At 31.5% G+C, this 11,234-nt stretch overlaps 1 protein-coding gene across 3 annotated transcripts; it reads right to left on the bottom strand.

Annotated features, from left to right (window-relative positions):
• Positions 1–708: 708 nt before the first annotated feature.
• On the bottom strand, positions 709–4,200 carry LOC8268549 (premnaspirodiene oxygenase-like). Of its 3 annotated transcripts, none has more exons than XM_048378834.1 (3): positions 2,027–4,200; positions 1,650–1,912; positions 709–1,362 (listed from the first exon to the last, which is right to left on the bottom strand). In XM_048378834.1, exons 1-3 carry the CDS (start codon positions 2,556–2,558, stop codon positions 748–750), a joined length of 1,410 nt encoding a protein of 469 aa, XP_048234791.1. In that variant the 5' UTR covers positions 2,559–4,200; the 3' UTR covers positions 709–747. The 3 variants fall into 3 exon arrangements, with proteins under 3 accessions (XP_048234791.1, XP_048234792.1, XP_048234790.1); XM_048378835.1 differs by having other exon boundaries at positions 1,650–1,909; XM_048378833.1 differs by having other exon boundaries at positions 1,650–4,198.
• Between the last annotated feature and the right edge of the window lie 7,034 nt (positions 4,201–11,234).

Genomic DNA, 11,234 nt, shown 5'->3' with positions numbered 1-11,234 from the left:
GATTAAATTAATTAATAATTCAGTTAATTCAATTAACTAAGGAATTAATAGACCCTGTTAGTGAATTTAAATGCCCCTATTTCTTTGTACTTTATATATGTTAAAGCATTTCTAAAATACTGTGTACATATGTCAAATTTTTATATTACAAAGAATTTTTCTATAAAATAAAAAATTTAATGAAATTTTTATCTTTTAAATATAAAATAAAAAGTTAATTTAGTTTTTCATATTTAGAAAACTAAACTTTATTTTTTATTTAATTTTAATAAACACATTATAAATTTTTATGCACTTCATTAGCAAAACTTAAAGAAGAAAAAAAGAGAGATTTACTCGATTTATACTTATGGATAAAAGGTAAAATTTAGAGTAAAATACAAGAAATTCATTAAACTTAAATAAATTTTTTACTTCTTATAATAATAATAATAATAATATATGTTGAGACGTCGGAGGGCATTCATGAACTAAAGAAGGTCAACGAAGTAACTAGCTGAGTGGAAGCAAGTAGAGATGAGCCTTTGTAATTAAAATCATAAAATCATGAATGGTGAAAAATATTAATCCACGTTTCGGAGGTGGTAAATTAGTAATTAGATGAGATCATTTTTTTTTAACAGAACGCTAATGTTAATATAATGGACCAAATTCTGAATACAATATTTTAAAATTCTGTTTAAAATCAAAAGATAAATAACAAACGAATAGTATCAATTTTTTTATTGAATTTTATTGACTGGTTAATTAAGGTTGGTACGGAATGGGAATCAAGAAGAGCTCATTCTTCTTTCTAGCCGTAACTCCAAAAGATTCAGACATGTCAAAGTCCTTAGGTTCCATACCATCAGGGAGTTTCCAATCAAAATGGTATAACAAATTTGCAAGTGATAGCTCTATAACAGCCATACCATATGATATACCAGGACACATTCTCCTTCCAGCACCAAATGGAATGAATTCAAAGTCATTCCCTTTATAGTCGATTGAATTATCCAAAAATCTCTCTGGAAAAAACTTCTCAGCTTCATTCCAATAACGAGGATCTCTGCCGATGGCCCATGCATTAACAATAACTTTAGCGTTGACTGGTATTTCATATCCACAAACTTCTACTTTCTCTCTACATTCTCTCGGAAGAAGCAGTGGAGCAGGAGGATGTAATCTCAATGTTTCTTTGATAACTAGTTTTAAGTATTTCAATTCTTGAAGGCCCGTTTCATCTATTATACATTGTTTTTTATTAAAGATTTGCCTCACCTCTTCTTGTGCTTTTCCCAGCACTCTTGAATTTTTAATCATTTCTGCCATTGCCCATTCTATTATTCCAGATGATGACTCAGTTCCAGCAATAAACAAGTCCTGAAATTGTGTTGAACATATAGAAAATTCAACAAGATTGTCTAAAATTACTCAATTTTAAATATTCAAAGAATGATTATACAAGATAAGAAATAACTCAATAATTTCAGACGAATAAGTTACACTTGTGTAAGGAAATAGAAATGATGGGCAACTCTTATCAATGAGCTCTGGCTCAGTGCTTCTGGAAATCGGCTCCAATACTAAGGTTACAGCTTTAAAACTCACTCTGAGCCAAATAAAAAATTCGAAAATAAAAACAAAAACAATTGATGGGCAGTACTTACTAGCATGACTGCTTTGATGTTGTCAGTTGTGAAAGGGAATTCAAGGTTGCCATGGTCGTGAAGATTCAAAAGGACATCCACAAGATCCACTGCTTCGCTTTTCATATCACTTCTACCTGATGCTTTATTGTCTCTATGTTCTTTGATTATATTTTCAAGAATTGTATCTGCTTCTTGATGCAGCCTTTCTAGTTTACGCCTGATCCCAGTCAGACCATGAAGAAATTTAAAGGAAGGAAAGGTATCCGCAACACTGAAACCTTCTAACATCAGAAGAATTTTCTTAACAAGTGGTACAAATTCATCCTTCTGCTTGCAAAACTTACCAAAAGCATTTCTTAAAGTAAGAGTGCTAGATAAAGAAAGCACCATCTTACCAAGATTGATAGGTGACCCTGCATTTGAAGAAATGGAGTTGACAAGAAACAATACCTCTTCTTCTCGAACTGATCTGAATGATTGAACACGTTTTAGGCTTAATAGTTCAAGAATACAGATTTTTCGTAGCTGCCTCCATTGATCTCCATAAGGTGCAAAAACAATGTCTTTGAAATTATACATGACAATACTTGCTGCAAGCACAAAGGGTCTTTGAGCAAAGCTAATGTCATGAGTTTTCATCACTTCTCTTGCAGCTTCAGGCGAAGAAATGACAAAATTTGAAACTTCGCCGAGCTGAAGGTGCATTACGGGGCCATATTGGGTGGCTAAATCTCTTAGACGATGATGAAGTAGAGAACCAATGAGCTGGAGCATGTTGCCTATAATAGGTAGCTTTCTTGGCCCTGGAGGTAACTTCGAAGACGAGTTGCTGACTTCTGATTTTGTCCTTTTACTCTGAATAACAAAGATGAACAGAAGGAAGCAGAAGAAGGCAGGGAAAAAGGGAAATTGGTGTAGGTGTTCCATGAAGAAGATAAGGTGAAGCAATGCTAATAGATAGAGAGTAAGAGAGACAGCTTTTAATTGATTTTACTTTTAAAAGCTGCACCTCAGGATATCACAAATTTATAATGCCTGTGGAGATGGCAGCCATTTTCGTGTATCCTCATACCACAAATTAGATTCGATTAATTGTCTTTATAAATTGATTTGTTTGCATCTATAAGCTTTTCTTTTCTTTGTTAATGATAGCTGCATCATCAATAATAATACTACTAATAATAATAATAAAAATAATAATTCCAAAGGACACGGAGCCGGGAGCGAGCCGGATTTACAAATTCAAGTGATAGAATGGAAGAAGGATCGATAAAACCGAAAAGCAGAAAAAGGCAAAAGGTCATATACTTAGGAGCGCAAGAAGCAGATTTGATTGACTTGGTTAACGGCTGGCGATCAGAGAAAATGTTACTTCTAGTTCCTTTCGGGTAGCGTTAAAGGAAGGCCCTACAAAGTAAAACCTCATAGTGTATTATTATTATTATTATTAGGCCTAATAACGTAAAAATTCCTGAGGTTTGGACAATTTTTCTAAATTGTCCAATTCTATTAAAAATTATACAACAATTACCATTCTTTCATTTTATTTTCCATTTTGGGATTCCGGTGATGTTTAATGAAAAATTTGGCTAGTGTATGCAGACGTGGCATCGGAGGTAAAATTTGAAAAAAGAAAAGAAAAGACAAGTCGGCAAATTAATTGCAATAAAACACACCATTTTGTCTAAATCAATTCAACAGGAACAACTTCTATAATCCAGCTCCACGAATGACATACAATCCATCTCCGGCAATGACAGCAGCGACTCTAAACCCTAATAATCTCCAATCCACCATCTCAACCACCAGCACAACAACTTCAACATTAATCTTTTCCTCCTTAAAATTCTCATGCACCCTCCACAACCCTTTTTAATCGTATCAAACCTTAACACTATAAACAATACCCAGTTTATAATTTGGTAAGATCATCGCCGGTCTCATATATTTATCAATAACAATCACAATAATCCATACAAGAACTCATTGAAATCTGATCACGAAATTAGGTATTTTGAAGTTAAGTATGGTGGTTATAACTAAAGGCAGGTTCGGTTTCATGTTGGATTTATATGGTAACAGATATCAAGGTAGTAAAGTGGAGCAATATGGAGCCAGAGGCATAACTCCTAAGTCATTACCTCATCTCCACCACTAGCAACGCCTGAGGGATCATAATCCAGGTCATAGTCCTTTTTGTTGTCCAATTCCTCGTCTATTTCGTACTTATATGCTCCGACTTCATCGGATTCGCTGTCGTCTGCTTTTTGGAATGAACTTTTTATTTAGGGTCTTGAATGGTTGGGAAACTGTGTGAAATTCGAGTGAGTTTTGAAGATGAAAAGAAGAATGGGAGAGTTCTGGGGTTGAGGTTAGGGTTTTAGTAATGAAGGTTACTAGAGAGAGGAGATTAAGAGCGGTGGTGGTGGTGGTAGACAAGATATTTAGATTGTGAAAAAGTGAGAAAAAATATGATAAAAGAGAGAGTTTTGGAGAAAATGGTGAGTGGGATTTAGGAAAAAAATAGTGTGTTTTGGTTATTGTCTCTAAGTACACCGTTTTGATTGAAAAGCCAAATCACAATTAATTTGTTAAATTGTCTTTCTTTTTTAATAAATTACTACCATCCGTAAGAGGTTATGTGAAATATGTAAGTCGATCCTATATTTTTTAATAATACATTATGACCTCGTTAAGATTTATTTTAATATATCTTTTCACCCTTCTATCAAAATTTCAAAGAATATTACGTTAGTGGCAATTATAACTTTTAAAATTTTAAAACTGCCCTCAAAATATATTACTATTTTCATTTTAGTTATAATACAATACATTAATAGGTCTTTAAATTTTAAAACTGAAATTAATTTTTTTTTTTTATAAACTAGTAAAACGTGTTAACATAACAAAATAAACTATAATAAAAACTTATTATAAAATTAAAGTTTCTTATAAATGATTATAATAAGAACTTCAATAAAATAAATTATCATAATAAATTTTTGATAATTAATTGTAAATTGTAAAAAATAAGGTAAACGTGATTTTGGATAAATTATAAAAAATAAGGTAAGTTTATTATGATATATTTTTAAGATTAAGTTAAATGATTTTATATAAATTCTTTGTAATTCATTAAATTATTAAAAATTAGTAAATTTAATTTCATTATTGCAATAAAATCAACAAAGTCACGAGTTTTTTGTTTATAAATTGCATATACAAACTATAATATTAGCTTTCTTTAATTTTATAAATATATATTTTTAGGAAAATAAAATTTGAATGATAAAATTATAATTGCAAATGCTTTGTTAAGTTTTGTAAATAGTATTAAATATAATTATATTATAATTTATAATTAAATTATTATAATTATGATATATTATGAATATATAATAAAAAAATTATCTTTTTTTTTCAAATTTTACTTCTGGTATTCACACACTAACTGAATTTTTCATTAAACATCATTGAAGTCCTAAAATAGAAAACACAATAGAAGAAATATTTGATAAAATATTTTTGTGTAATTTTTGATATTTCAATCTTAACCTGATTGTTGTGTAATTTTTGATAAAATTGGACAATGTAGAAAAAATATTCATAAAAATTTTATAGATCATTATGAATTATTATTATTATTATTTTATAAAACTTCCAAATCTGAAGAGAGGGATATATAACTTTCAAAACCTTTTGATAGTTTTATCTCTTGTGAGATCCTTACAAAATCGCATGGTAGAAAGTTATAAATATATTCATATTGGATTAATATAGGTAAGAATTAAATCTCTTTCTAGAAAATAGTTTTTTTTTTTAAAGACTTTCTAGAAAATAATTAAATACTTCATTTTAGCAATTTCCAGAGACACTAGATTTATGAATTTATAAGATTTTTTATTCAATTCTATATAGTTTAGTCTAAATAATGGGTTTATACCTTTCGATTGCTATTCAATCATCAATGTTTTCCTTAGTGATAAAATTATTCTGCAAAGTATGATATTACAAATTAAAACAAACAATTACAAAATTTTTGAAAGATTTGTTTTAATAGCATTAATATTCAAAATCTATTAAGCTACGACTTCAGTCTTTACTATAAGATATAAATTTCATTTCCGAAAGGAGAAAACATTCTTTTACAATTAGCCTTTAGAAAGTTAAACATTGTCAATCCAAGATTTATGTAATGGGAAGATATAACCTTACGAGAAGAATGAATTTTAGGAATAGCCTCATCGGAACTCTTTAAACGACTTGAACCAAACACACAACTTATAAAAATCACCCAATACGAAGATGGTAAGTTAAACTTGCCTTTGACAGTAAATCAACGAGTTCTAGATTTTCTGATGAAGCATCCATCTCTGACACTGATGGTTTAGGGGGAGTTTCTAGACTTCAGTCATATATTTACCTTATACACAACCATTCATATGGACAAGACCCAAATACTTCACATTAGACTTGCCAAGCTCTATAGTACAAAAAGTTGATTACCATATAAACATACCTCACCTTCTCTATATAGAAAGCCAACCTTGTAATGAACAAATCAAACCAGCTATATCCAACAGTCCATGGTATTTCTTGTCCAAATGAGTCTAGTTTACCAGAAGCTTAAAAACCCAACCTTTAAGCATTTCAAATCTCCAAAACTAGTAAACAATGGATTGAACAAAGCCAAGTAGAATTCTGTAGATGAGTAAGATAGAAACATCATCCTCAAAGTCCTCCAAACATGTCCTGCAAGATACTCCGCAGTCTAAGAGTATTAGTATGTCAAATATGAATTACGTACAGAACTCATATGATGAAGCCTTCCAGGAAGAAACCCTTGAGATAAATAGGTTAAGATTGAAAAGAAATGAGCAAAAAACAGAGTTAATTACATATGTATCTATTCTGATTTATTTATTTTTCCTGTTTCTTTTTTTATGGTTTTGTCATGTGCCGATATGCATGTCTGAAGACTTAAAATTCAAAACTTATCAAATTCAGATATTATTACCATTAAAATGTCGTTACTAAATGTTGGATATTTCTCATTACCTTTCAAAATTAGGTCCTGCAATAAGAATTCAACTAAACTATTGCAACAGTATAACAACAGGCAGAGAATGCGGCAAAACTATTAACTAAGTGGTGGATATTTCTCATTACCTTGCCGACACCACATTTCAAATATAGAGTAAAACTCTAAAGCAGACATATGTAGAGACAAAACTAATTGCACAGTGATATATAACACTATTAACCAGACATATGTATTGATTGGTTTTTAATCAATATAAAAAATATCACATATCAATATTTAATTCAATTGTACCTATGCATTATATAATACACTGAATCTATTTAAGAATTTGAAGAATTTCTCTAAATATAGGTCCTACAATAATAATTCAAATGTACTACCACAGCACGTGTAGAATTGAATTAAATATGAGTCTTTTTCTCAAATTGAAATCTACACTTATTAAAGTTTTTGTTTCAGAAAAATCCAATTTACAAAAGCACGTGTTAGGCCAGACAATTGCATTATTACTTCTTTATTAGTCGTTATCTTTTGAGCGGAAAATGAAAATAAATACATATATATACTAGCATTGCTCCTTAGTGCGTCACATACATAATTATTATTATAAAAGTTGTTATATAAATACTAATTTAATAAATAAATATATAAGCAGAGACAAATTTTACACTTTCATTATAATAGTAAAACATAAATAAAAAAAATTAAATAGTACACAATAATCATAACTTAATATATCAATATAATAAAATTAAAAGTATGATTTTCTTTTTTACTTATCTTCAATTTTTATAAAAAATTATATTGAGTTATTTAAAATCCATCATAGGTATATATACAGTGTAATATAATATTTTTATAAGATTAGAAATGTATATGAAATTTCTATAAGATTATAATGATTAAATTAGATTAATCATTAATTAATTCTATCAGAATTAGGATAGAAAATTAAATTTTAAGAATCCTAAACTAGTTTCAACTCGACAAGACCGTGAATTCCTCCACCAAGCACTAAAATTTTTAGCCTTGACCTCTGTTTCCAACGTGAGTTCCTCCATCAAGCACTATTCTCTTCTTTTATATTCATGCATATAATAAACTGCTTTTTTCTTTTACAAAATATTTGAATTGTCATCATATAATTTTATATTACAAGAAACTGAGATGCGTCGAACATCATAAGATTGACTCTCTAATAAGTTATTTCATAACCGTGAAGTACTTCTTGATACTGTGAAGAGTTTTTACATGAGATAAGGACATGCAACAACTATTAAGAGTTCTAAAAAGGATAAATATGTGCGCATTTGGATGTGATCAGGGAGGTTATTATTGAAATAAGTGCAATATTCTACTCGAACTTCGTCAAAGGAGAACATCAAGCCGGCTTATAAATTGCCCCTTTCAAATCTTAGACAAGAGAGAAAGTAATGATATTTGGATACTGAAATTTATAAATTCTTCACATAATCATATTGCTTCTCAGAATATGTTAGGACATTCTTTTTGTCGTCGTCTATCCAAAGAAGAAACGAAAAATGTTCAAGACATGACGAACTCGGAGATTCCACCACGACAATTTCTGTCATCACTTAAATAAAAAAGTTTAAATTCTCAAGCAATTTCTAGAACCGTGTATAATGCAAGACAAAAGTCTTGGAAGGAAGATTTGGGTGATCACGCCACAATCCAGGCATTATTTGAGGAACTTGGTAAGAGTAAATTCTTATACAATATTAAGTATGATCTAAGGGGTCGATTGACACATTTATTTATGACACATCCTACTTCAATCACGCTTACACAAAACTTCTGCAATGTCTTTGTCATGGACTATACCTATAAAACCAACAGATATAAAATGTCTTTACTTGACAATTGGGGTGTCATGTTTCAGTAATTCATTCTATTCTTGCTTTGCTTTTATGGAAAAGGCGAGGGAAGAAGATTATGTTTGGGCTTTGAGTATGTTTAGAAAGGTTGTTAGTTTAAATTATCAATCATTAATCATAATTTTAGACAGAGAATTGGCATTGAAGAATGCTATGCAAACTTGAAAGAAATAATCTAAGAATTAGGTTTTCATTATTGTATTCTGATATCAAAAAGAAATACATCAGCCTTATATTTATACTTATATGTAAGACTTTGATAGAAACTAAATAACAAACTCTTAATAGCTAGACTCTAAATTTAAAAGATAAATACTTATCATATCCTAAATTTAAAAGATAAATACTTATCATATCCTAACAACCCTAACAACTCAAAATCTCAACACTCCTCCTCAAGTTGGTGCATAAATATCATACATGCTCAACTTGCCTAGACACTTAAAGAACATGTGACTCGAGACTGCTTTGGTAAGGATATCAGCCAACTGATCTTCAGAACATACTTTAGGCAATTCTATGATATTCTCATCCAACTTCTCTTTGATAAAAAATCTGTCAACCTCTACATGCTTTGTCCGATCATGCTGTACTGGATTATAAGCTATATCACGTGCTGCTTTATTGTCACAATACAATCTAACTGGATGCCAGAGTGCGTAACCTAAATCTTCCAAAATTTGTTTTAACCATAAGGCTTCACACACACCAACAGCCATTCCTCTGAACTCAGCCTCTGCACTAGACCGGGCAACAACATTTTGCTTCTTGCTTTTCCATGTCACAAGATTTCCACCCACAAACGAAAAATATCCTGCAGTTGATCGTCTATCATCGATTGATCCAGCCCAATCAGCATTAGTGTAAACCTCTATGTTTTGCCAATCCATATGTTGAGTGAACAAAATTCCTTTTCCAGGTGCAGACTTCAAATACCGTAAGATTCTTATGACAGCATTCATATGTCTTTCTCCAGGATTATGCATGAATTGGCTAACAATACTCAAAGCATACGCAAGATCAGGTCTTGTGTGAGCTAAATACATTAATCTTCCTACAAGTCTTTGATATTTTCCTTTATCAACGGGTACTTGGTCTACCTCAATGCACAACTTCAGGCCTTCCTCAACTGGTTGACATGCTGACATTCCAGTTTCATGCAATAAATCCAATGCATACTTCCTTTGGGACAGAAAAATTCCTTTCTTTGATCTTGAAACTTCAATCCCAAGAAAATATTTCAAGAAACCCAGGTCTTTCATTTCAAACTCTTTGGACAAGTATTCTTGTAATGCCTTCCTCTCTTCTGGATCATTTCCTGTAACTACCATGTCATCCACATAGATAATGAGAGCTGTGATCTTCCCATTTGCCTTCTTTATGAATAAGGTATGGTCTCCATTACTCTGATGATATCCAAAAGATTTCATAGACTTTGAAAATCTCCCAAACCATGCTCGTGGAGATTGTTTCAGTCCATACAACGATTTCTTCAACTTGCAAACTTTCCTATTCTGCATTGATGACATACATCCAGGTGGAAGCTCCATATAGATTTCTTCGGATAATTCACCATGTAAAAAAGCATTCTTAACATCAAACTGCTGTAATGACCAACCCAAATTTGCAGCCAAGGATAATAACACTCTCACAGTACTAATTTTAGCTACAGGAGAGAAGGTTTCAGTGTAATCAATCCCATAGATTTGAGTGTATCCTTTTGCTACCAATCTTGCTTTGAATCGCTCGATTATGCCATCTGCTTTATACTTTATGGTGTAGACCCAACGACACCCTACTGGTTTCTTTCCTGCTGGACAATCAACAAGCTCCCATGTTTCATTCTTTTGCAAGGCTTTCATTTCATCGTTCATTGCGACTTTCCATTTTGGATCGGGATAAAGCTTCCTGCACTGTTAGGAATAGATCGGTAGATAATTGATTTGGCGTTGACTTATTTGATTCTGACAGGTTATGATTCGACACATAATGACTCATTGGGTATTTAACTTTACTAGAAATTTCAGGCTCATAACTAAGTTTAGGAATACCTCTGGTGGATCGTTCTGGTAATCGTTTTCTCGGTGGATCGGGTTCAAGAATAGGAATATCTTCAGCAGGTGATTGGCGTGGTATTTCAGCTTGGGATTCAGGGTCTTCTTCACTTGAGGACTCTTCTTCAATCGATGGAGTTAGATCTTTTTGCTCAATACGTATCCCATGATTTTTTAAGTGATCACCAACACCATTATCAACCACTTCATACTCCTCCTGAAATTGATAATCTAATGTCTGAATTTCTTCATGTCTCTCCTCCGAAAATTCAGACTCAAAATACATCACATCTTCATGAAAGACTACATCTATGGATATGAACATACATCGAGTTGGAGGATGATAACACCTGTACCCCTTTTTATTTGTTGCATATCCAAGAAACACACATCTTATTGCTCGAGGAGCAAGCTTATGGCGGTGATGTTTATGAATATGTACAAATACTACACAGCTGAAGACACGAGGAGGTAAGTTTGATGTTGATGGAGCAGTTGTAGTATCATTAAGAACCTGAAAAGGTGTCTGAAAATCAAGAGTCCGTGAAGGACTTCGGTTAATTAAATATGCACCAGAAGTAAGATCTTCTCCCCAATATGATAATGGCAT

The sequence above is a fragment of the Ricinus communis genome, chromosome 9, assembly GCF_019578655.1.
Source record: "Ricinus communis isolate WT05 ecotype wild-type chromosome 9, ASM1957865v1, whole genome shotgun sequence".
Lineage (NCBI taxonomy): Eukaryota > Viridiplantae > Streptophyta > Magnoliopsida > Malpighiales > Euphorbiaceae > Ricinus > Ricinus communis.
Note: the sequence above shows the minus strand (reverse complement) of the source record. Positions and strands in the feature narration are given on the sequence as shown.

What these genes read in the sequence shown, in the direction of transcription:
- LOC8268549 (XM_048378833.1), bottom strand. Translation starts at nt 2,558, where the DNA reads ATGGAACACCTACACCAATTTCCCTTTTTCCCTGCCTTCTTCTGCTTC. An exon ending in ACATCAAAGCAGTCATGCTA is followed by an intron (nt 1,363 to 1,649) that starts GTAAGTACTGCC and finishes ACACAATTTCAG; the next exon opens with GACTTGTTTATTGCTGGAAC.